The following is a 26552-nucleotide window of genomic DNA, read 5'->3' as shown; positions in this document are numbered from 1 at the left end:
CTGATTAAACACTGAAATGAGGAACTACTGGCATATACATGCAGAGATTTTTACCTTTAGAAAGCAATCCAAAAGTGAATTGCTACAATAAAATAATCCCGTTGGATTTCATAATAAAAACTGTGGAGAGCTAGGGAAGGTTTTTCCTCACCTAATACAGGAGCAGCCCACTCTGGAGATGGTTTCTGTGGGCTTGGCCACACAGGCTACCAGTAACTCAAACAGGTCCTTCAGCATCGTGTTGATCATACTCTCATACCGGATGTCTACATGGAAAAGTAAAACCAAGATTTCACTCAACCCTGTTGTAAAGGAGGGGGTTGAAAAGGCATCTATAGCTAAAGGAGAAAGTCTGAGCAATAAAAAAAATATAAATATCTGGGGAGAAAAAGTAATTTTCTTGGATTTTTTAAAACTTGATTTTAGCTTGTATTAATCATTTTATGATGAAGTATGTGGCTTTGGTGTGTTGATGTACATTTTTCAAAGTTATGTATATAAGTTATGCATAAAATATAATGCATATATGCACAAATCTACTTATACAGAATAGAACACAGAACAGCCTGAATAGTAGCTAGTAAAAAAATTTAAATTCTTAAAAAGAAAAGAGAAAAATGAAACGTATACTTTCCTTACGCCTGATAGACTAATTAAATGCTCCTGGCAAACAAACCCTCTCTCAGCTTACTATCTTCAACTTCTCAGTCTGGCTTCAGTCTGCACACTATCCCCAGATTAAAGGAAAGGAGACCTTCCCAAATCACATTCTATTTTCCCAATTCAAGAAATACATCTGTATTCTTTTCTCAAAGTCCTTGTGATGACACAGATCCAATTTTCAGTAGCCTCCTCAGTGATTTTGTGCTGGGCAAAGCAGCGATCTAGTTGAGAACATCTACCCCTAGGGATAGTTACCGTTACATGTGGAAACACCCACTTGTTTTCTTTCTCTATTAATGTTCCTTTTTTGTGGAGGCAAGTTGTCATTAAATCTAATAGAGCTACCCATTTCTTATCTTTGCTTTTTGACTCTCCCTTGGGGTGAACATCTTATGAGTTTCTCTACCCTCTCCAACAAGGGAGCCCCTTACCTCTTCTTTATAAAGAAAAGCCAAGGGCATATAGAATTATAACATCTAGGGCCAACAGTGATTTTTTTTTTTCTGACTTCAATATACTATCCACCACATGCTTTTTCAAAGTGCCACAGATATTAAGATGCTTCGCCCCTAACCTCCTAAGCAGCTTCTTGCCTATAACTGAAGCCTATGTTAAAATCTTCTCTCCTCCGTTTAGCCTCCCAGAGGAGGCAGGAGGCTATACCCCCTTCTCACTCCCAGACCACAGGGCCAGTTCTTTTTTTAATTGATTATATACTTGAACCTGCCTCCCTTCTTCTCATGCACAGATCTACTAGATGGCATTATATTTCTAGTCACATACGTATTTTAAGTGTCAAGTTTCATTTTGATAATCTAGGAGAAGGTTGGCACTGACCATATACTTCCCTTTGAGAAATTTCCAGACAAAATCATACACTGGTATTTATAAGCACTTTTAGACAGTGATGCTTCCCGTGAAAAAATGTGCTCAGCATGGACTTCTATGGGAGCATAGATACCTGAGTGTATAAAGCTTTGAATGTGCTCCACCACCAGCTCACAAGACAGGCCAATGGCATGCTTAAAATTAGCAGAAGCTGCATCCCAGTATGAATGGTCTTTATGGCTACGACGGAGCCACACGGACATCACAGGGAGGAGAAGGTGAACAACTGCATAGATACCAAATCCCGGTCCTGAAAAAGAAAAATTAGCATCAGAACTGTGATCGCAACAGCTTTCCTATAGGGAAATGGAAGTCACTGCCATGGCTTGGCATGGCCCTTCTCTTTCACAGGTGGCCTCCTTCCCCCTCTCTTAGAAACTGCAAGGAAAGAGAATTTACTACTAATTAGGGAATATATGACCTTCGGTGGCATTTTTCTTTAAGATTTATTTTAGAGAGCATTTGAGCTGGAGGGGCAGAAGGAAAAGAGCATCTCAAGCAGACTTCCTGCTGAGTGCAGAGCTGGACATGGGGGATCGATCCCAAGAGCCCGAAATCATGACCTGAGCCAAAATCGAGTCAGAAGTTTAACTGACTGGGCCACCCAGGTGCTCCTCTTTTTTGTTTCTGTATGAATTTAGTTATGCAAATGACACACAAATAAATTCATAAAAATTCAAATAATACCCATAAAGCTAAAGTATCACCTGATTAACTCCAGTCCCCAGATGTAAACATACAGATGCATATACACATATAAGAAAATAACTTCTAAAGTGTACATACAAGTATCTATAGGAAACATCAAGAGACACATTAACATGAGGTAGAGATCATTCTGTGTCAGTGGATTTAGATATTCCTCATTTTTACTGCCACAGACTGTTCTGTTGTTTGTATACACAATAGTTACGTCTCTGTTCCCTTACTGATGGACAGTTAAGGTGTTCTAATTTTTTGCTTTATAGATAATGCTATAGTGAAAATCCTTATGAAAGCGATTGGTTTTTAAAGCTCTGATCACAAGGGGCGCCTGGGTGGCTCAGTGGGTTAGGCCGCTGCCTTCGGCTCAGGTCATGGTCTCGGAGTCTTGGGATTGAGCCCCGCATCGGGCTCTCTGCTCAGCAGGGAGCCTGCTTCCTCCTCTCTCTCTGCCTGCCTCTCTGCCTGCTTGTGATCTCTCTGTCAAATAAATAAATAAAATCTTTAAAAAAAAAAAAAAGCTCTGATCACAAAAACAAGCATCCTTTTCCTAATAAACAGAAAACATAAGAATACAAAGATACAAAGAAGAAAGAAACCTTGCCCACAGAGATAATCACATTTTTGTTCGACTTCCTAGTCTTTTTGAATGCACGTATGTATTTATAGATGCATAAACTTTCATGTTGTGATTATATTCCATAGTATATATACCTTAAATGTTATTCACAAATACTCATTTGAATGTCTGTGGAAAATTCATCTGCCCTTATCATAATTTACTTAGCACATTTAAGGTGTTCATATTTTTTTTGGAATTCAGAATATTTCAGCAATCATTATAAACCCATTTTGTCTTCATCACCATTAATTTCCTTTGATGATAGATTTCTAGAATTAAGTGCTCCTCACATACATCTAATGGCAATGTGAAAACAGAAAATATGTACTAACTAGTGAAAGAGTGGTATATAATTAATTCTATAAAGTACCTGCTTATTTTTGGATAAAAGATATAACATTCTAACATATGGGAGTAGCTATGCTGGATTTTCTGAAAAAAATTCTCCTATACACTTTACAATGGATTTTAAAACAGTATCAAGTATCAAGTCTTCATCGCTTTGTGATAAATAACAAAACTCTTATTACTCTGGAATTAACTAGTGGGTTCATTTGTGGTTCTGATTGTGAAAACTAAAATTTCTGTAAGTTGCTTGGATCTTGACAAAATTTGCATGGGTTAAGTGCACATGCTAAATTTAATTAATTCAAAAGAAGAAATAAATTCCTCAGGGCCATTCTTTTCTTATACTATCAAGGTATAGATGATCACTACAAGTCTTTTTCCTTTTTTGAGAGAGAGAGAGCAAGCGAGCGTGCGAAAGCACGCATGAGCAGGGGGAGGGGCAGAGGGAGAGAGGAAGAGAGAGACAATCTTAAGCAGACTCCATGCTGAGCATGGAGCCCAATGTGGGGATCATCTCATGACCCTGAGATCATGATCTGAGCTGAGATCGATAGTCAGATGCTCAACTACTAAGCCACCCAGGTGCCCCTACATGTCTTTTTCTCAATCATTAAGGATCTTGCTGTCTTAATACTGTATATACTTCTGAGTGGTTTATGTCCTTGGAAACTCAGCGGGCCCTAATGACAGCCCTGGGGCCAAGAGCATGTAACATCTAGCTAAAGAGGAAGGCTGTAATCATGGAACAGAGCAAAGCCAATAACCTTGCCTTGTTATTGGAGGGATCCAACACACCCAACTAACTGGATAGCACACATTATTTGTAAATGGACTGGTGGGAATATATGTCAACAATAATAGGACATACCATAACCTATCACTGCCTCATTGTCATTCAATAAGTGTTTATTGAGCAGCTATTATGCAGGAGGCTCTGTACCAAGTCTAGGGGTAGAGCTGTGAAATGGGCAGGCACACGGAAATACCTTCCTGAAAAAAGTTTTATGTATCACAACTCCCCACAAAAGACAGACATAGAAATTTTTACCAGGTGTTTTCGTCACGTCTCTCAACAGCTCAAAGAGTAAATCCAAGGTTGGCGGTTGGTGCTGACGTGGACAGTTGGACACAGCCGCTGTCAGCTGCTCTAGGAGGATGATCCACACTTCTATCAGCCCTGGAAACCAAGCAGCAGATCATGGTGAGATCCAGTTAGACACAACACAGAGTCATTGTAAGAGCCAACTAAGCGTCGTTAGCATGGCAGAGTGCCACATGGTGTGGTAGCCCTCAGTGTCTACAAGCCTGGGCAGATGATGACTAACAGCCTCTAAGAAAGTCAAAGGGAAAAAAAAAAACAAAATTTCTTCTCATCCCCCTACAGGAAGAAGATTATGTGGTAAACTCTACTATAATGAAATAAAGGTCAAATTTCTTGGGAGCTGACAATACCAAAATAATAAAATATCATTTTGCATCATCTTAGTATATTTTTTAAAAATTATTTTACTGTAAATATAGTAACATACATATATATATGTATATACTTTTCTTGTAAATATATATAAATATATAACAAAAATTTGCCATTTAAGTCTTGTTACATACACAATTCAGTGGTATTCATGCACAGTTTTGTGCAACCATCAGCCTTGCAACCAGTAACTTTCTGTTCTTCCCTCATTCCAGCCCCTGGCAACATCTCATCTACTCTCTGTCTTTATGAAGTTGTCTATTCTGGATATTTCATATAAGTGGAATCATGTAGTATTTGTGTTTCCATGTCTGTCCGATTTCATTCAGTGTAATGGTTTCAGGATCCATCTGTGTTGTACTGTGTATCAAATGAATAGTATTCCCTGGAATGTTGTACCACGTTCTGTTTGTTCATTCATCTGTTGATGGACACCTGTGTTGTGTCCACCTTTGGTGTGGTGAGTAAGGCTGCCATGAACACAGGGGTGTAAATATCTGTTTCAGTCTCTCAATTCCTTAGGGTATAGACCCAAGAGAGGAATTTCTGGGTCATCTAGTAGTTCTGTTTTTGAAGAAATGCCAAATTGTTTTCCATAGAGCTGTACCATTTCATATTCCTGCGAGGGTTCCAATTTCTCCACGTCCTTGTCAACACTTATGTTGTTTTTTGTTTTAACTACAGCCATCTTGGTAGGTGTGAAGTGGTTTTGCCCCATGGCTTTGATTTACATTTCCATGATGACTAATGACGTTGAGCATCTTTTCATGTGCTCATCAATTATTTGTAGATCTTTTGAGAAATACCTATTCAGGTCCCTTGCCCATCTGTAAATTGTGTTGTCTTGTTGGGTTTTAGGAATTCTGTACATATTCTGGATATTACAACCTTATCAGAAATAGGATTTACAAATATGTTCTCCTTTCGATTGTTCTTTTACTTTCTTGATAATGCCTTGGATGTACAAAAGTCTTGAAATTTGATGGCGTCCATGTCAACCAGTTTTTCTTTTGTTGCTTGTGTGTGCTGGCCTATTTACTTTGCTCTTCTTTGTGCCCCATTTTCTCCAAAAGTCCATCATTCATCTCCCATTTCTCTCTTTTTTTTTTCTATCTATACATTATTTTGAATATAACTGCCATCTTGCAGTCAGCACTGCTGGCGCTCTCTCATCCTGGGTACATGCAAATCACTTCATTTACTGCTCACAGGTGGGGAATGGTACTCACAGCATTGACGGAATCACATGCCCAGAGTAGCACACCTCTCAGTACACACCTCTCTCTTCCTCCTCCCCTCCAGAGTTTCTTTTTTAAAATAAAATACTAACTTTTAGTGTTGCTCATTACTAAAGAGAGGAAAAAGTATGAGAAGCTTTTTACTACATCTGAACAATTTTAGTTTTGCCATTTACAGAAGCACTGTCTGAGCCAACATTTCTGCTCACCCCTGCCTCTGGAAATCTGTGAATCTGACACTCAGATAACTGCTGCAAGGAAGGGACTTGACTTCCCTAGCTCCATCCCAAAGGACCCAGGACAGAGAATAAAAAAATAGTCCACCCTACATTTTAATCCTAATACTTCTCATTTTCCTGTGAAAGACAACTGTCAAAAGATGGCTGCTTTTAAATATTCCCATTAATCACTGGGGCACCCAGGTGGCTCAGTTGGCTAAGTATCTGCCTTTGGCTCAGGTCATGATCCTGAGGTCCTGGGATTGAGCACTGCAGTGGGCTCCCTGCTCAGAGGGGAGTCGGCTTCTCCCTCTTCCTCTGCCCCTCCCCTCTGCTCACACTCTTCTCTGACTCTCTCTCTTTCAAGTAGATACATAAAATCTTTTAAAAAATAAATATTCCCATTAAGAAAAATCTACTGGGGCACCTGGGTGGCTCAGTGGGTTAAAGCCTCTGTCTTCAGCTCAGGTCGTGATCCCAGGGTCCTGGGATCAAGCCCCGCATCGGGTTCTCTGGTCAGTGGGAAGCCTGCTTTCCTTCCTCTCTCTGCCTGCCTCTCTGCCTACTTGTGATCTCTGTCTGTCAAGTAAATAAATAAGAATCTTAAAGAAAAAAAAGAAAAGTCTACTTCCACAATTTTGAACATCCCCATTCAAATTCAGATTCATTTGGTGTAGGAAGCTACACCAAACCCATGAACCACAAATATAATAAAACTAGGGGACAAAGGCTCATGAACCTCAGAATATAAGCAGTATGAACAAGCTAATTTATAGGAAAGGCAGAAGCCAGAATCACATGTTATGCACCACTCTAGGGGGTATAACCAATAAAGTCCACATGGAAAACTCCACGGGACATGGGACCTCACTTCTTCCACAAATGAAGAGCGGATGAAAAAGAGTTGGCGAGGAAAATCTAGAGATTGTAAAGGACTTCAGAGACCTATCAGCCAAACATAGAGTGCAGATCTTAGACCAGTCCTGGAAATTCACTGACATAAGAAAAGGGAAATGCTAACACTGAATTTGATATTCAATAATTACTGTTAATTTTTTGGTGTGATAGTGGAATTATGATTATGTTTGTTATATTCAAAGATCACATACTGAAACATTTACAGATGAAATGCTATAATGTCTGGCATCTGATATAAAGTAGTGGATGGGAATGGAGGGAGGAAATAGAGTGAGGGTGTATGTGTAAATATATGTAATAGGTTGGCCATAAGTTAATAGCCGAAGCTGGGTGATGGGTACATGAAGGTTCATTATACCAGTCTAGTTTTACACATTTGAAATTTCAATAAGAAAAAAAAGTTATTTGCTTTTGGAAACCAGAGGAATAACATCTAAGAGCATATCAATTTTTAATACTAAGTTGAAGCCTTTGTTTTCAATTCCTTTGTCTGAGCTAGCTATGTTTCATATATAATTATAAATTGAAAGATCTCAATGAATTGATAATGTGGAAAAGTTTAGATAGGTCTTGGCTGAACTTAATCCTTAAAAAATGGGAGTGCCTAGAAAAAAAAAAACCAATGGATTAATGATCTGCATGAATGGAAAGAGGAATGCTGACTGCCACATACACAAACCATTTACAACAGTTTAAGACTGTATTATAGATAAACAACACTAGCTTCTGTTTATAATTGTCTGGGTTGGAGGTTTAAGAGGCTAAGTAAAAATTCTTAACTAATCATTAAATGAAACCTCTATTGAGCAACATCTAGCCAATTTCCATTTTAATAATTCTCTACATTAGCTATTCGTTCCTATGGTTTTTCCTTAAAATTAGTCTCAACTAGTGAGGCTTTACTGTTTGTAATCCCTATGGAAAACTATAAATCCTCTTGCTACTCTAAGTGAATTTATAACAGAAAAATAAAACAAAAATTAAAAACAAAGAAGCAGGGGCACCTGGGTGGCTCAGTGGGTTAAGCCTCTGCCTTTGGCTCAGGTCATGATCCCGGGGTCCTGGGATCGAGCCTCACATCGGGCTCTCTGCTCAGCGGGGAGCCTGCTTCCTCCTCTCTCTCTCTCTGCCTGCCTCTCTGCCTACTTGTGATCTCTCTCTCTCTCTGTCAAATAAATAAATAACATCTTAAAAAAAAATAAAAACAAAGAAGCAAATTAAAAACAACCTCTCCCCAAAACTCCTTTTGCAAGGGTGTGAATCAACCTATGCCAGTTATTAGTCCCCTTTAAGGATGTAATTTCCATTTTTAGATCTAGAACAGGGCAGGGTCGACTGAATCAGAAGACAAGCATGAGCGTGAGTTAACCCATCTGAAAATTTCCCAAAGTTACTAGACTGAGCTCTAATCCACAGGAAATTACATGGGAACTAATTTGAAACACATTCTTTAAAATTATTCTTTTAATGAGCCTTCAGTTCCACCAGTCACAAATAGATTCTCTCTTCAGTAGTGGCTTAATTTCCCCAGTCTCTAACCAAATAGTCCTGCAGGAAGTAATTATATAATGATTGTGTTTCCTAGAAGGTATTAAAGACAATTACCAGCCAATTTAAGTACCAATGCAACCACATTCCAATTTGCTAAATTATAGAGAATTCGGAGTTAGAAACTATATTTGGTGGAGTCTGCAGATCCGCACAGAGCTTGGAGGGAGGCATCCATCTAAAAAGGATGGGTTTGGAGACAAGACATCAAATGATGTTTTTAAACAGTCCATGGAAACTTTAGGTAGGCTTGTGCTGTTAAAGTTAAAAACAGTAGCAACATAAATGCATGATCATTCTTACGATTTATAAGCTACTGAACTCAGGGCTCAAGTTTCTGGGAACACAGCAAATAACCTCGTTCAGTTCAGTCAATCAACTCACCAGTGTCGTCATCAAAATCTGACAGGACTGACTCCATTCCATCCTCGCTGCTCGCCGACTGCTCCTGAAGTCTTCGAGGCAAGCTAGCGAGTCGCCCACTAAGGAATATTGGCTTCAAGGGCATTTTGTAGATTTTGGCCAGTAACTAAATAACGGAATACCAAATTGCAATTATATGTCGGAAAAAGCTGCACTCTGGGTGCTGAAGAAGAATAAAATTGTATACCAGCAATACTGGGGTTAGGGAAAACCAGAGAAGCTCCCAACGTATGGAAGTTTTGAGGCTGTTTGTGATTTGGACTCAAACAGTAGCTTATGAGAGGCTTCTTATCCCGTGGAGCCGACGAAATAGCATTTAGTGGAAGCAAAAAGGTAGAGGGAAAAGGCTCTAGGGATACTTTTTCAGCATCTCAAATACCTATGAGTTTTATAGACTTTTGTAAACTGACCCAGGGAACCACAAAACATGTCAAGAGTTTCTGCCTATGGGAAAGTGTTCTGTGGGGATCACTGAGAAGAGGGTCTCTAGGTAAATGGGATACCAGACTGACTTCCCCTTCCCTTGCTTCAACACCAGGGCCAGGAGGCCAACAGTAAGTGGGGAAAGGGAGGCATCTGTGGGCCAGGGAGGACAGATGAAGGTATGGAAGCAGAGCTGACAGACTGCCCTGGGTTCTTTGTTCCCCTCACTGCTAGAGCCCAGCACCCCAGGAATCCTCATTACTGGGCCAAATGCCCAAGGATCTTCATGGATTAGAAGTGTGCCTGCTGTTCTTGGAAAAGAGTTGTGGGTGAGACAGACAAAATTCCTGTTCTGGGGTCTTATGGTGATCCTTTCACAAAGAATAAATAAAATTTTGGACATAAAAGCTATAGAAAATATTGGGTGATACTAGAGTAACCAGGGTATGTGGGAGCACTGGTGGTGAGCTGGTCGATACTCAAGCTCTGGTCTCTCTGAGGAGGTTGTGTTACCGATGAGAGGCAGGAAGATAAGGAGTGTCGCAAGGAGATGCAGGGAGAGGCCATTCCAGTCAGAGGGAACAGCCGTGGCCCTGAACATTAAGGCACCATGTATCTGAGGGGAAGAGAGTCAGTGTGGTTGGAGCCCAGAGCGAGAGGGAAGGATCTGAGGGTGAAAAGGTAGCTGGGGTCCCGTCATGTGGGGCCTTGTGGAGGCAGCTGGGGGAAGAAGCTGGGGCTGGGGATCCTTTCCAAAGCCCTGGGATTTCACACTATTGCTGCTATCCCCGTGGGAGTGGTTCCACAGACTGGAAGAGGCCTGGTGACATGACCCGCAAAGACAGGAGGGGGCAACTACTGAGCATTACTGAAGCCTGGGGGAGAAAGGGCTTCAGGAGGGAGCATCCTCTTGGGATAATGGCAATTACTAGGTTTAGCACAATGAAGGGCGCTGTTCCCTTTGACAAGTGTAGTTTCATGGGATTTCTTCACTAGATCTTGACAGAATGTGCCCCTCTTTTGTTTTCGTCTCTCTTCATTGGTGGCATCCCCACCATCCACGTCCTATCATGAAGACTTCCCAGGACTTCGTGACCTCTCTCCCTATATCCTGACGAAAATATAGAGATTACGACAGTTTCTGTGTCTGAGTATATGTGAGAAGTTTCAGAGATTTCAATTCAATTGTGTGTACCAGCACATGATTATTCCCTTTTTCTCTCCTTCATGGAAGAGGTGGGGACAAAAATTCCTACTCCAGATCTAAGCCCCCAATCTTCTCAGAATCAACAGAAAGTGTTTCTCTTGGGCTTCGGCAAAAGACATTCAGGCAGGTTTTTGAGTATCATCTGAGGTGGGTTTCAGGGCCTGGAGCTCAGTGTACCTGAGAGCAGCGCCTGAGGTAATCCAGGGCAGGGAGGCACAGGTCTGGGGATGTGGCTCCGGGTCCGGGGACGCAGTCTCCTATTTCCTTACAGTCCACCTCTCCTGGAAGACAGACAGACAAAATTACTTTTGCGTTCGCCCTTCAATGGGAGACCTATTTATTCACACAACATTCGTTCATTAAATGTTGGCTAAAATAGAAGAAAAAATGATCCTGAACTCTGTGACCCTGAGATGAATAGTTTCAGTCATTTTTTTTTCCTCTGCCTGGTGTACATGCAGTTGGGAATGATACCGTTCTTATTTTGTTGGGATTAACCCATTTTGTAAATCCCCTCTTCACTAACCTATACTTTCCCCATATTCTACCACAGTTCCTGGCTGGCCAGAGTTCTTTTGTACCTGGCCCCATTGGAATTCCCTTCACTGTGCCCCTGCTGTGGGTGGTGTGACTGTGAAGCTTGATGATAAAGAAGAATCCTGGTGATAGGCCACACGCTGGGCTGGAGGGAAGTGCTAGGTCACTGTCTGTTTGGAAAAGGACCCATTTGCTGCCAGTGTTCAGTGCTAAACAGTGATGATAAATTAAGTCCCTGGGTAGAGTCTGAACATCTGGGGCTTGGGGATGGAGACTACTGAATGGAATTGAAATGGTTTCTATTTTTTTGTGGTACGTATCTAGAGATTTCACAGATCTGGAGAGCATCTAGATTTCCTATAAGTAAATAGTTGAGGAATACCAGTTTTATCCTCATGTAATGAATCGATTTCATACTCTTAATAAAATCATTCGACGGTACTGTAATTGTTTCTAATTGTCTACAGTCGTAGCCACTAGGCACCCTCCCCTGTGGGTAAACACACCTAATTACGAGGCATTAATTAAAATTCAGACAAAGAGGCATGTCTCTCCTTAGAAAAGATAAACAGTTGTATTTTAGATCAGCGATTGGCAAGCTATCTGTGTAGAGGGCGAGAAAATAAATACTTTAGCCTTTTGGGTCATCATGTTTTTGTTACAACTCCTTGAATCTACCATTGTAACCCAAAAATAGTTACAAATGACCATGGCTGTGTTCCAATAAACTTTATTTGTAAAAACTATTGATAGGTTGGTTCTGGCCTGCAGGCCACTGTTTGGCCAGCCCCTGGGTTGCATTAACATATTTTACAACATAAAAACACAGACTAGGTCAAACTCATGTTGAAATAACCCAGTGGGAATTAAAATAAATTAAATTAATTTTTAAATTAAATTAAAAATAAATTCATTTCTTAGCCTGTTGGTCAAAGTGAGCATCTCCTTTTGTTTTGTCTTTTTAACCAAGGCCGCTGTGTTTCACATCAAAGTCTGTGCAAATGGCGCCCCCTGGAGTCCGGGGTAGGACATAGCCAGCTTGGCAACGGAAGCTCTTTGGTTCCTGCAGACTCTGCTCCACATAACTAACTCCCCTTATAATTCACAGGAAAAAAAAAAAAAATCCTCCACGTGCATACCAATTATTCTGCATCTCTATTTGCTGCCTCTATCTCCCTCCCTAAGATAAAATCTCAAATTTGTAACTTGCTGCTAGGCATTTCCACTTGAATGGAGTTTCACAGAAGCTCAACCTATCTAAATGTCCAAAGATAGAATTCATAACTTGTTCTTCTCCTCCACACCTAATCTGCTCAGCTTTTGAACACCTTATTTCTGGGTAACACCAGTCCTTGGAAGGGAAGCAGAGAGCGGTGCTCAGTTCCTCCAGTCCAAGCCTCCACTGGAGCAGGGCCAAGCCTCACAGATCCCACCTCTACCATGAACTGGAGCCAATCATATCCTGTCTCCTTTCTCTCTACCTGCAGCTGCCCATCCCCATGTATGGGGGCATCAGATTGCCAGAGTTCATGTGGTTGTATCATTCTTTACATAGAAACCCTAGGCATCTGGGTGGCTCAGTGTGTTATGCCTCTGCCTTCGGCTCAGGTCATGTTCTCAGGGTCCTGGGATTGAGGCCTGCATCAGGCTCTCTGCTCAGTGAGGAGCCTGCTTCTCCCTCTCTCTCTGCCTGGCTCTTTGCCTACTTGTGATCTCTGTCTGTCAAAAAAAAAAAAAAAAAATCTAAGTTATTTCTTTTTTTTTTTTTTTGGACATAAGAAATACTTCGTTTATTTTCTCTATAGTTCTTCCATCTACATAGAAGGTACAAACTTCTATGTTTATTGATTACATTTTAAACATTTTTTTTTAACATGTCATCTACACGCCCTTACTTTAATTGCCTTTTTTTTCAAATTATTATTTTTTTTCAGACTTTTTCTTAAATTTTATTTTTTTTATAAACATATATTTTTAGGGCTGCCTGGGTGGCTCAGTGGGTTAAGCCTCTGCCTTCAGCTCAGGTCATGATCTCAGGGTCCTGGGATCAAGTCCCACATCGGGCTCTCTGCTAGGCAGTGAGCCTGCTTCCTCCTCTCTCTCTCTACTTGTGATCTCTGTCAAATAAATAAAAAATCTAAAAAAAAAACAAAAAAAACCCAAAAAACATATATTTTTATCCCCAGGGGTACAGGTCTGCGAATCGCCAGGTTTACACACTTCACAGCACTCACCATAGCACATACCCTCCCCAATATCCATAACCCCACCCCCCTCTCCCAAACCCCCTCCCCCCATCAACCCTCAGTTTGTTTTGTGAGATTAAGAGTCACTTATGGTTTGTCTCCCTCCCAATCCCATCTTGTTTCATTTACTCTTCTCCTACCCCCTTAACCCCCCATGTTGCATCTCCTCTCCTTCATATCCGGGAGATCATATGATAGTTGTCTTTCTCCGATTGACTTATTTCGCTAAGCATGATACCCTCTAGTTCCATCCACGTCGTCGCAAATGGCAAGATTTCATTTCTTTTGATGGCTGCATAGTATTCCATTGTGTATATATACCACATCTTCTTGATCCATTCGTCTGTTGATGGACATCTAGGTTCTTTCCACAGTTTGGCTATTGTAGACATTGCTGCTATAAACATTCGGGTGCACGTGCCCCTTCGGATCACTACGTTTGTATCTTTAGGGTAAATACCCAGCAGTGCAATTGCTGGGTCATAGGGTAGTTCTATTTTCAACATTTTGAGGAACCTCCATGCTGTTTTCCAGAGTGGTTGCACCAGCTTGCATTCCCACCAACAGTGTAGGAGGGTTCCCCTTTCTCCGCACCCTCGCCAGCATCTGTCATTTCCTGACTTGTTAATTTTAGCCATTCTGACTGGTGTGAGGTGATATCTCATGGTGGTTTTGATTTGTATTTCCCTGATGCCGAGTGATATGGAGCACTTTTTCATGTGTCTGTTGGCCATCTGGATGTCTTCTTTGCAGAAATGTCTGTTCATGTCCTCTGCCCATTTCTTGATTGGATTCTTTGTTCTTTGGGTGTTGAGTTTGCTAAGTTCTTTATAGATTTTGGACACTAGCCCTTTATCTGATATGTCATTTGCAAATATCTTCTCCCATTCTGTCAGTTGTCTTTTGGTTTTGTTCACTGTTTCCTTTGCTGTGCAAAAGCTTTTGATCTTGATAAAATCCCAATAGTTCATTTTTGCCCTTGCTTCCCTTGCCTTTGGTTATGTTTCTAGGAAGATGTTGCTGCAGCTGAGGTCGAAGAGGTTGCTGCCTGTGTTCTCCTCGAGGATTTTGATGGATTCCTTTCTCACATTGAGATCCTTCATCCATTTTGAGTCTATTTTCGTGTGTGGTGTAAGGACATGATCCAATTTCATTTTTCTGCATGTGGCTGTCCAATTTTCCCAACACCATTTATTGAAGAGGCTGTCTTTTTTCCATTGGACATTCTTTCCTGCTTTGTCGAAGATGAGTTGACCATAGAGTTGAGGGTCTATTTCTGGGCTCTCTATTCTGTTCCATTGATCTATGTGTCTGTTTTTGTGCCAGTACCATGCTGTCTTGATGATGACAGCTTTGTAATAGAGCTTGAAGTCCGGAATTGTGATGCCACCAACTTTGGCTTTCTTTTTCAATATTCCTTTGGCTATTCGAGGTCTTTTCTGGTTCCATATAAATTTGAGGATTATTTGTTCCATTTCTTTGAAAAAAATGGATGGTACTTTGATAGGAATTGCATTAAATGTGTAGATTGCTTTAGGTAGCATAGACATTTTCACAATATTTATTCTTCCAATCCAGGAGCATGGAACATTTTTCCATTTCTTTGTGTCTTCCTCAATTTCTTTCATGAGTACTTTATAGTTTTCTGAGTATAGATTCTTAGTCTCTTTGGTTAGGTTTATTCCCAGGTATCTTATAGTTTTGGGTGCAATTGTAAATGGGATGGACTCCTTAATTTCTCTTTCTTCTGTCTTGTTGTTGGTGTAGAGAAATGCAACTGATTTCTGTGCATTGATTTTATATCCTCACACTTTACTGAATTCCTGTACAAGTTCTAGCAGTTTTGGAGTGGAGCCTTTTGGGTTTTCCACATATAGTATCATATCATCTGCAAAGAGTGATAGTTTGACTTCTTCTTTGCTGATTTGGATGCCTTTAATTTCCTTTTGTTGTCTGATTGCTGAGGCTAGGACTTCTAGTACTATGTTGAATAGCAGTGGTGATAACGGACATCCCTGCCGTGTTCCTGACCTTAGCGGAAAAGCTTTCAGTGTTTCTCCATTGAGAATGATATTTGCGGTGGGTTTTTCATAGATGGCTTTGATAATATTGAGGTATGTGCCGTCTATCCCTACACTTTGAAGAGTTTTGATCAGGAAGGGATGCTGTACTTTGTCAAATGCTTTTTCAGCATCTATGGAGAGTATCATATGGTTCTTGTTCTTTCTTTTATTAATGTGTTGTATCACATTGATTGATTTGCGGATGTTGAACCAACCTTGCAGCCCTGGAATAAATCCCACTTGGTCGTGGTGAATAATCCTTTTAACGTACTGTTGAATCCTATTGGCTAGTATTTTGGCGAGAATTTTTGCATCTGTGTTCATCAAGGATATTGGTCTGTAGTTCTCTTTTTTGATGGGATCCTTGTCTGGTTTTGGGATCAAGGTGATGCTGGCCTCATAAAATGAGTTTGGAAGTTTTCCTTCCATTTCTATTTTTTGGAACAGTTTCAGGAGAATAGGAATTAGTTCTTCTTTAAATGTTTGGTAGAATTCCCCCGGGAAGCCGTCTGGCCCTGGGCTTTTGTTTGTTTGGAGATTTTTGATGACTGTTTCAATTTCCTTACTGGTTATGGGTCTGTTCAGGCTTTCTATTTCTTCCTGGTTCAGTTGTGGTAGTTTATATGTCACTAGGAATGCATCCATTTCTTCCAGATTGTCAAATTTTTTGGCGTAGAGTTGCTCATAGTATGTTCTTATAATTGTCTGTATTTCTTTGGTGTTCGTTGTGATCTCTCCTCTTTTATTCATGATTTTATTTACTTGGGTCCTTTCTCTTTTCTTTTTGATAAGTCTGGCCAGGGGTTTATCAATCTTATTAATTCTTTCAAAGAACCAGCTCCTAGTTTCGTTGATTTGTTCTATTGTTTTTTTGGTTTCTATTTCATTGATTTCTGCTCTGATCTTTATGATTTCTCTTCTCCTGCTGGGTTTAGGGTTTCTTTCTTGTTCTTTCTCTAGTTCCTTTAGGTGTAGGGTTAGGTTGTGTACCTGAGACCTTTCTTGTTTCTTGAGAAAGGCTTGTACTGCTATATATTTTCCTCTCAGGACTGCCTTTGTTGTGTCCCACAGATTTTGAACCGTTTTGTTTTCATTATCATTTGTTTCCATAAATTTTTTCAATTCTTCTTTAATTTCCTGCTTTACCCATTCATTCTTTAGAAGGATGCTGTTTAGTCTCCATGTATTTGGGTTCTTTCCAAATTTCCTCTTGTTATTGAATTCTAGCTTTAGAGCATTGTGGTCTGAAAATATGCAGGGAATGATCCCAATCTTTTGATACCGGTTGAGACTTGATTTAGGACCAAGAATGTGATCTATTCTGGAGAATGTTTCATGTGCACTAGAGAAGAATGTGTATTCTGTTGCTTTGGGATGAAATGTTCTGAATATATCTGTGATGTCCATCTGGTCCAGTGTGTCATTTAAGGCCTTGATTTCCTTGTTGATCTTTTGCTTGGATGATCTGTCCATTTCAGTGAGGGGAGTGTTAAAATCCCCTACTATTATTGTATTATTGTCAATGTGTTTCTTTGATTTTGTTATTAATTGGTTTATATAGTTGGCTGCTCCGACGTTAGGGGCATAGATATTTAAAATTGTTAGATCTTCTTGTTGGACAGTTCCTTTGAGTATGATATAGTGTCCTTCCTCATCTCTTATTATAGTCTTTGGCTTAAAATCTAATTGATCTGCTATAAGGATTGCCACTCCTGCTTTCTTCTGATGTCCATTAGCATGGTAAATTCTTTTCCACCCCCTCACTTTAAACCTGGAGGTGTCTTCGGGTTTAAGATGAGTTTCTTGTAGGCAACATATAGATGGGTTTTGTTTTTTTATCCATTCTGATACCCTGTGTCTTTTGATTGGCGCATTTAGCCCATTAACATTCAGGGTAAGTATTGAGAAATATGAATTTAGTGCCATTGTATTGCCTGTAAGGTGACTGTTATTGTATATTGTCTCTGTTTCTTTCTGATCTACTACTTTTAGGGTCTCTCTTTGCTTAGAGGACCCCTTTCAATATTTCCTGTAGAGCTGGCTTGGTGTTTGCAAATTCTTTCAGTTTTTGTTTGTCCTGGAAGCTTTTAATCTCTCCGTCTATTTTCAATGATAGCCTAGCTGGATATAGTATTCTTGGCTGCATGTTTTTCTCATTCAGTACTCTGAATATATCATGCCAGCTCTTTCTGGCCTGCCAGGTCTCTGTGGATAAGTCTGCTGCCAATCTAATATTTTTACCATTGTACGTTACAGACCTCTTTTCCCGGGCTGCTTTCAGGATCTTTTCTTTGTCACTAAGACTTGTAAATTTTACTATTAGGTGATGGGGTGTGGACCTATTCTTATTGATTTTGAGGGGGGTTCTCTGAACCTCCTGGATTTTGATGCTTGTTCCCTTTGCCATATTGGGGAAATTCTCTCCAATAATTCTCTCCAATATACCTTCTGCTCCCCTCTCCGTTTCCTCTTCTTCTGGAATCCCAATTATTTTAATGTTGTTTCGTCTTATGGTGTCACTTATCTCTCGAATTCTCCCCTCGTGGTCCAGTAGCTGTTTGTCCCTCTTTTGCTCAGCTTCTTTATCCTCTGTTATTTGGTCTTCTATATCGCTAATTCTTTCTTCTGCCTCATTTATCCTAGCAGTGAGAGCCTCTATTTTTTATTGCACCTCATTAATAGCTTTTTTGATTTCAACTTGGTTAGATTTTAGTTCTTTTATTTCTCCAGAAAGGGCTTTTATATCTCCCGAGAGTGTTGCTTTAATATCTTCCATGCCTTTTTCAAGCCCGGCTAGAACCTTGAGAATCGTCATTCTGAACTCTATATCTGACATATTACCAATGTCTGTATTGATTAGGTCCCTAGCCTTTGGTACTGCTTCTTGTTCTTTTTTTTGTTGTGAAATTTTCCGCCTTGTCATTTTGTCCAGATAAGAGTATATGAAGGAGCAAGTAAAATACTAAAAGGGTGGCAACAACCCCAAGAAAATATGCTTTAGCCAAATCAGAAGAGATCCCAAATCGTGAGGGGGGAGAAAGGGGATAAAAAGGGGTTCAGAAAGAAAAAAAAAAAAAGAAACTATTAAAAAAAGAAAGCCGATAAAAAATATAAAAAGGAAAAAAATATATATATATTAGAGAAACTATTTAAAAAACGTTAAAAAAAGAAAACGGTAAAAGTTAAAAAAATTTAGAAGAAGAGAAAAAAAATTGAAAAAGAAAAAAAAAATTAAATTAACTGCAAGGCTAAAGAATCATGGGGAGAAAGCCGTGTGTTCCGTGCTTTGCTTTCTTCTCCTCTGGAATTCCGCTGCTCTCCTTGGTATTGAAACTGCACTCCTTGGTAGGCGAACTTGGTCCTGGCTGGGTTTCTCGTTGATCTTCTGGGGGAGGGGCCTGTTGTAGTGATTCTCAAATGTCTTTGCCCCAGGCGGAGTTGCACCGCCCTTACCCGGGGGCCGGGCTGAGTAATCGCTTGGGTTTGCTGGGTTTGCTTTCGGGAGCTTTTGTTCCCTGAGCGCTTTCTGTAGAGTTCTGGAAGACGGGAATGAAGATGGCGGCCTCCCAGTCTCCGGCCCGGAGGAGCCGAGAGCGCGGGGCCCCACTCCTCAGTGTGACCTCAGAGAACAGCGCCCAATGACTCCCGTCGCCCTGCCTCCGGCCGCGCTCCGAGCTGACCGAGCCTGCGACTGGTTCAAGGTAACCCCGAGCTGAGAGTCACTCCTCGGCTCTGTCTCTGTAGCCGACTTCCCCGTTCTAATACCGGTAAGCTCTGCGACACTCAGACTCCCCCGATCCTTCTGTGACCCTGTGGGACCTGAGGCCGCGCTGACCCCGCCTGGGCTTCACCCCAGTTAAGCCTCTGGAGCGATGTCCCTCAGCGGAACAGACTTTTAAAAGTCCTGCTTTTGTGCTCCGTTGCTCCGCCACTCGCCGGGAGCCGGCCCCTCCCGCCGCGGTCTATCTTCCAGTCGTTTTGGATTCACTTCTCCGCCAGTCCTACCTTTCAGAAAGTGTTTGATTTTCTGTTTCTAGAGTTGCTGTTCTTCTTCTTTTCGATCTCCCGTTGGATTTGTAGGTGTTTGCAATCTTTAGATGAGCTAGTTAGCTGATCTCCCGCTACCTGAAGTAGTCTCAGCCTGCTACTTCTCCGCCATCTTGACTTCTCCTCCTAAGTTATTTCTTAAAAAAGAAAACTTCCCCACACATTCTGGATTCCTTGGACCTTCCCCAAATGCCCCCTTCCTTTCTTTCCAACTCATCACCTATTATCCTTCTTTTGTGGGTACCTCCAATATACCCTGTTTTTTAGAAAAGCAAACCTATAGCTTACTCCACAAATTTCAAATGTCACTTCCTCTACCTACCAAACATCTCTTTCAGGAGCTTATTTCTGCTTAAATGCCTTTTTCCTTTTTTTCTTTTTACTATCCTCCAAAAAGTATTCATCTTACTGAATTGTAGTTATTGATTTATGTGTGCTTCTGAGAAGAGGCTGTGAGCCTCTCATAGGCGGGAAGCGTGTTTTGTTCATTTTTACACCTGCACAGTACATACGGGCTGTTGTGCCCCACGGTGGGCACCTAACTGCTCACTGAATAAGAGAATACCAGTAATTATTCTTAAATGAAATACAAGACTGTGTCATAATAGCAAATACATATATTGGTCTCTGTTCCCAGTTCCCCACACAGAGCCCCTAAAACCCTGGTAATTTCCCAAGCGATAAGAGTACTTGGAAGCATCTTGTGGTCTAATGTTTGGTCTTTGACTCCAATTCCTGACACAGAACTCCTAACTCCTTGGGGTTTCCTGGATGATAGGAAGGTCTTCTAATCAAGGCAACACGTGGTGCGCTCTTAGATGTGGACTGGTCACCAGAAAGACCAAACTGCGACTAGAAGTTGAAATGTTTAGCCACTTTCCACATCCTAGGTCAGAGAGCCTGGAAATAGAGTTAAAGATCTGTCCTGCCTACGTGATGAAACCTAAATAAAATTCCAAAAGTATGGGGTGCAGAGAGCTTCTGGGTTGGTGAACACATCTCCATTGTGGGAGGGTGCACACCCTCACTCCATGGGGACAAAAGCTCCTGTGTTTGGGACCCTTATGGATCTCATCCAATGTATCTCTTTGGGTATTCATCCGTATCCCTAGTTATATCCTTCATTATATAAGAAAGGGTGAACATGTTCTCCTGAGCTCTATGAGTTGTTCCAACAATTAACCAAATCCAAGGGGTGGGCTCATGGAACCCCCAAAGTGTAGCCATGTCAGACTTGTGGGTAACCCGGGGATCTACCTTTGTTTTGGCATGTGAAGCGGAGGGGGGAGTCTTGTGGGACTGAGTCCCTAACCTGTGGAGTCTGAGCTAACTCTGGGGAGTGCCAGAACTGAATTGAGTTATAGGACACCCAGCTGGTGTTGCAGAATATTGCATGGTGTGAGACCCTCACACCCCACCCCTATGTCCAGTGTCAGAGCACTGTGAGGGTGCCATTCAGAGGGGGGAGGGAACAAAGAAGCCACCCAGGGTGAGCTTTTCCTATAGAAGAACTGAATTTTCTACTACCTGAGACAAAGATTCATACTTAAAGATCTTCTTGTGATGGAGATACTAAATTACTTGGTTTTTATTTAACATAGAGCAGAGTTAAAATAAATAAATAAAATCTGATGCTGTAGATCACAAGAAATCGTCCTCTGAAGCCTAGTTTGTAAAATTGATGAGAAAGTGGCCATGGTTGTCCTGCTCAGTCCTCCATTCTTTGGGGTATATGTAACAACAGAATGAGGCACATGTAATACATAATAGACTATAATAACAATGGTCAACACATCAGACTTGTTGCCTCTATCCTGGAACTTGCATTTTTGTTCCTGCTCCCCAAGAAGGGGAACATGAATGAAGTCCCCTAGTTTCTTTGTGTCCAGTCTTTTTCTGCAAGTGAACTGTTGACTATTTAGCAAACATTTAAAAAAAAATTATGAACCTTATATTGTCCTTCTTCAAATTGTTCTTAGCCTCAGGGTCTAAGAGTACTCCCTGGTGAGGTTCTCAAAACTTTAAGACTTCAGGTCCTTCTCAAATTTTTGGTTTCACTAACTGCCCTCTCTTCTGTTTCACCCCAGATCAACTTGGGCTCCATAAAAAATCTGCTTCAGCAGGTCAAATTGTATAGCAAGGCTCTCTTTTGTTCAAGCATTGCTCAGTGAAGTGGAAAATCAGGCCTTGTGTGTTTCAGAGAAGGGGGAATTTTACCCTCCAAAGAAATGTTATGATTAATATGGCCCAGGGGTAGGCATCCTAAATTTTTGCTTAGGAGGAGCTGAAAACTCAAGCTCAGGCTGCTAATTATGTGATATTGAGGACAGCAGCTCCCATGTCAGGAAGATTATAGCATATGATACTGAATATTTTAAGATTCAAAACGAAGTTGGAGTCAAGTAACATATAGATTGAAAACATGCTACACTACAAGAGCATTCCAGGAGCATGATGAAAAATAGCAACCCTGGACAGAATCCCAGCTGCTTTTACAGTAAGCTTTCTGCTTCTGAATACACAACGCACACCACCATCTGCTTAAAGCCCAGGCAGTGGGCTTACTGGCTCTAGGCAGGCAGTGGGCCCGTCTCCAGGGTTTTTCACACACGGTCACCCAGGAAAGGGCCCTCCAGTTGTCGTGAGGGATAACAAGAAGACTCCACTCACCCAGTCCTTTTACAAACTTCATAAGGCACATGATGTAACTTGTGGCCGCATTAGCAAAGACCTGGATGTTGTCAGTATTGAGAAACGCTTCAAATACATCAAACACTGGAGCCTGGCTCTTTCCTAAGGGAGGAAGGTTGTAGAATATTAAGAACATCAACATTACCCTTCAGGTTGCCCATACTCACAGCACCTTCCAGGAAGTCTTGGAAAAGATCTACCACTGGAGGAAATTCCTGGCCTTTTGAGGGGACAGGGAGCTTGGCTCCAATGCTGTCCTTCTCATCTTTGCCTGCAGGGGGAGCTGCAGGAAGGCTACAAATACCAGAGAGCTCCTCTGCAGGGACAGGAGGGCAAAGCCCACTAAGTGCAGCGCTGTGGCAATGGGTGGGTCTACATCCTTGGGAAACACGCAGACCTCTGGGATTACACACACGTAATTATAGGGAAGGAAAGGTTTAGATAAGCCCTGATGGCATATACTAATTGATTCACAACTGTGCAGGAGAGAGTTAACAGGCTCGAGATTGCTATCCTTAGAAAAGCTGGCTTACAAGATTGGCCGTTGGCTCACATCTGGGAACTTGGTTCTCAGAATATTCCTAGGCAACAGTGAACTGATGAGGGTGGTTCACTGTGCCTAGACTATGAAAACAACATGGTTTGTTCTGAACATTGGCTTTCCTCTGGGGAGTCTGGGATTTTGGTAGGTGCTGGTCAGGGGGGACTTAGATGGCCAGCTCTTAGCTGGGTCTCCAAAGGGCTTTGCTGGGGAGAAACATCAGACTCATGTTGCTGCATTTTCACTCCCAGAGCAGAGTGTGCTCTGTGGGACCCTCGGGGGAGGCTGAGAGCACACGGTAGCCTGCACAGGAATTTGCCTTAATTCTGTGTCTTCTGCCCTTACAATCTGGTTTGTCCTCACCATGTTGCCATGATAATCTGAGCCATGCAATAAGACTTAGCTTAGCTATATGCTGAGTCCTGTGCATCCCCTGTTGGGTCTCTTGGCTTGCTTTATGGGTCCCCATTCATTTTCAGCTAAGCTCAATTTCCCTAACTGGGATTCAACTGTGTTATGATGCTTTTTTGCTTCTTACTAGGAAGCAAATAATGTTTGCTTTTTTGGCTTTAGGAATGAACTCAACACAGATATGTATAACTGAAAAGACCGAAGTGTCAGCATTTGGTCTAATCTATCAGTGAGAGCAGGGCCTGATAATGCTCAGGGTTCTTGGTCTGCCAGCAGAACTCAGAATGGGTGCCCCTGCTATAACAGGTTCATTTCCTACCAAGAAAACATGGCTGAATGGTAGCCTGCCCTGTTGTTTAGTTTCTTTTGATAGCATGAAAATTGGCATCAAGAATTCATACTTTGTGATAAAAATCATCTACTCATTCTTTCCTCTCACCACCCTTATTTAATATAGTACTGGAAATACTCCCCAGAGCAAGTAGACAGGAAAAAGAAAATAAATAAAACACATCCAAGTCAGAGAGGAAAGAGTAAAATTGACTGTTTGTAGATCACATGATCCAAATCCTAAAGATGCCACCCAAAACTTTATAACTAATAACTGCATTCATTAAAGATTTAGGATACAAAATCAAACACACGTTCTTACCCATGGAGTAATCACCGACCAGATACTCCTTCACCTCAGACTTGTTTCCACTGTGCACAGTTTCCAGGGCACTGAACAAGGGCCTCCATCCCGACTGGATTTGTGTGGAACACACCTCAACTAGCTCGCCAATGGATGTCACGACCTGGCAGAGGCAAAGGGGGTGGCACCAAAAATCTTTCCCTTAAAAGCAGGAGGACAATTTCTGGGAAGGGGGGATATACTTCTCCGCTTCCTATTTCTGGGTTCATTACAGTGAAAAAAGAAAAACCAGAATTCATCCAAACCCACTCAAAAATCTCCTTAAATGAGTCGCCATATTGCATTAATTTGCATTTGCTAATGACTAATGTTGAGCAACTTTTCACATGCTTATTTGCCATCTGCAAATGTTTTGCTGTTTTTTTTTTAAAACCTTTTTGTCTTCTCATTATTGTCTTTTCTCAAAGAAAGACTGATCTATTTTTAGAGAGTGAATGTACGCGTAGATGGGGAGGGCCAGGAGAGGGAGAGAATCTCAAACAGACTCCACACTGAGCGTAGAGTCCAACATAGGTTCAGTCTCAAGACCCCAAGATCATGACCTGAGCCAAAACCAAGAGTTGGGCGCTTAACTGTCTGTGCCACCCAGGCACCCCTCATCACTATCTTCTTTTAGTGAGTTGTTAGAGCTGTTTACGTATTCTAGATTCAAATCTTTCCTCCGATACATGATTTACTCTTTATTTTTTTTTTTACAGCTTTGACTTTGTCTTTTTATTTTTTTAATGGTGTCTTTTAAAGAACAAGTTTTTAATTTTGACAAAATCTAATTCATCAACTTCTCTTTTTATGGATCATGTTGGTGTCATTCCTAAGAAATCTTTGCCTAACCCAAGGGCCCAAAGATTGTTTCTAATAATATTTGTCATACTGGTGTTCATTTGGCTGGAGGTTAATATGGCTACCCCGGCCGTTTGATGGTTACTGTTTGCATGGCATATCATTTTCACCTCTTCTACTCTCAATCTTTGTGCCTTTGAATGTAAAATGTGTCTCTTGTAGACTGTGTATTATAATATTGTTATATCCACACTTACAATTCTGCCTTCTGATAGCTTGGTCATTTCATGTTTTTTAACATTTTTAAAAAAGATTTTATTTATTTATTTGACAGACAGAGATCACAAGTAGGCAGAGAGGCAGGCAGAGAGAGAGGAAGAGAGAGAGAGGAGGAAGCAGGCTCCCCACTGAGCAGAGAGCCTGACGCGGGGCCCGATCCCAAGACCCTGAGACCATGACCCGAGCCGAAGGTAGAGGCTTTAACTCAGGCCACCACCCAGGTGCCCCGTTTTTTTAACATTTTTATTGAGATATAAATCCCATATGATAAAGTTCACCCATTTATACTGTACAATTTGGTGTTTTTTTAGCAGATTTAGAGAGTTGTGCAACCATGACTAATCTAATTTTAGAACATTTTCTTGACCTGCCTATGCCCCCAAGCCAGCACGTGCCAGTAGTCATTCCCTCCACAGAACCCTACTCTCTGCCCTAGGCAATCACCAACTTACTTTTTCTCTCCTTAGATTTGCTTATTATGGACATTTTATACAAATGAAATAAAATGTGGGTTTTTTTTGGTTGTTTGTTTATTTTGGTGACTGGCTTTTTAAATTTAATGTAATGTTTCCAAGCTTCATTCATGCTGTAGCACAAATCAGTACTGATTTTTTTTTTTTATTACAGAATAGTATTTTATTGTGTGGAAATACCACATTCATCCATTTATCAGCAAATGGAATTTAGGTTGTTTCCAACATTCTGGCTGTTATGAATAATGCTGCTCTGAATGTTTGTGTCTAGATTTATATGGATATAATAGAATTTCTTGCCAATAAACCTATCCTATAAGAAGTACTAAAGGAATTCCTTCAGACTAAAAGGAGATAAAACAACAGAGTTAAGTCAGTTTCACAAGAAGAAATGGGTGTGTGGGTAAATATATTTTTTAATTTTAAAAGCAATGTTTACATAAACACTGACTCTAACACTGTATTTTTTAATTTATTAACTATAAAGATGTATATAGCCATAGCAAAAAGAAAGGGGAGAAAATGAAACTATTAGAAGCAAAGTTGCCATATTTTGCTAGAATTAAGTCATTATTAACTTGAATATTGTGATAAGTCGAAGATGTATATTCTAATCCTTCGGACAACAGCCTTGAGAATAACACAAAACATAAATTAAAAAGAGAGGAATCAAAATGATACACTAAAAATATGTTTAACACAAAAGAAGGCAGTAAAGGAGGAACAGAGGAACAATAAACACATTATATGTGGAAAAGAAGTAGTAAAATGACAGATGTAAATAAGACCATTTTAATAGTATTAAATATGTATTTGTGAAAAGAGGCTCCACATCTTTAGTCATTAAGGAAATGCAAATCAAAACCACAATGAGATATCACTTCAGACCACCTAGGATGACTTCAGTAAAAAAGATGAAAACATATATCCGTATAAATCTAGACACAAACATATGGATATATGTTTTCATTTTTCTTGGGTATGTACCTTCTGAGGAACTCCCAGACTGTTTTCCATGGCAGCGCATTTAGTAGCATATGGAAGTTCCAGCTTCTCCACATCCTCATCAAACCTTACTATCTTTTTTACTGAAGTCATCCTAGGTAGTCTGAAGTGAT

At 40.8% G+C, this 26552-nt stretch overlaps 1 protein-coding gene across 3 annotated transcripts in view; it reads right to left on the bottom strand.

Annotated features, from left to right (window-relative positions):
* The window catches only part of ARFGEF3 (ARFGEF family member 3), a 180873-nt gene that overhangs the window by 17565 nt on the left and 136756 nt on the right, over nt 1-26552 (bottom strand). For all 3 annotated transcript variants that reach the window (XM_047733626.1, XM_047733627.1, XM_047733628.1), the window contains 7 exons: nt 23861-24005; nt 22236-22358; nt 10850-10953; nt 9004-9148; nt 4272-4400; nt 1625-1801; nt 152-266 (listed from right to left, as the gene is read on the bottom strand). In XM_047733626.1, coding sequence (XP_047589582.1) covers nt 152-266; nt 1625-1801; nt 4272-4400; nt 9004-9148; nt 10850-10953; nt 22236-22358; nt 23861-24005 — 938 coding nt within the window. The remainder of the gene's footprint in view (nt 1-151; nt 267-1624; nt 1802-4271; nt 4401-9003; nt 9149-10849; nt 10954-22235; nt 22359-23860; nt 24006-26552) is intronic.

The sequence above is a fragment of the Lutra lutra genome, chromosome 6 (assembly GCF_902655055.1).
Source record: "Lutra lutra chromosome 6, mLutLut1.2, whole genome shotgun sequence".
Classification (NCBI taxonomy): Eukaryota; Metazoa; Chordata; class Mammalia; order Carnivora; family Mustelidae; genus Lutra; species Lutra lutra.
This window is presented reverse-complemented; position numbering and strand designations above follow the sequence as displayed.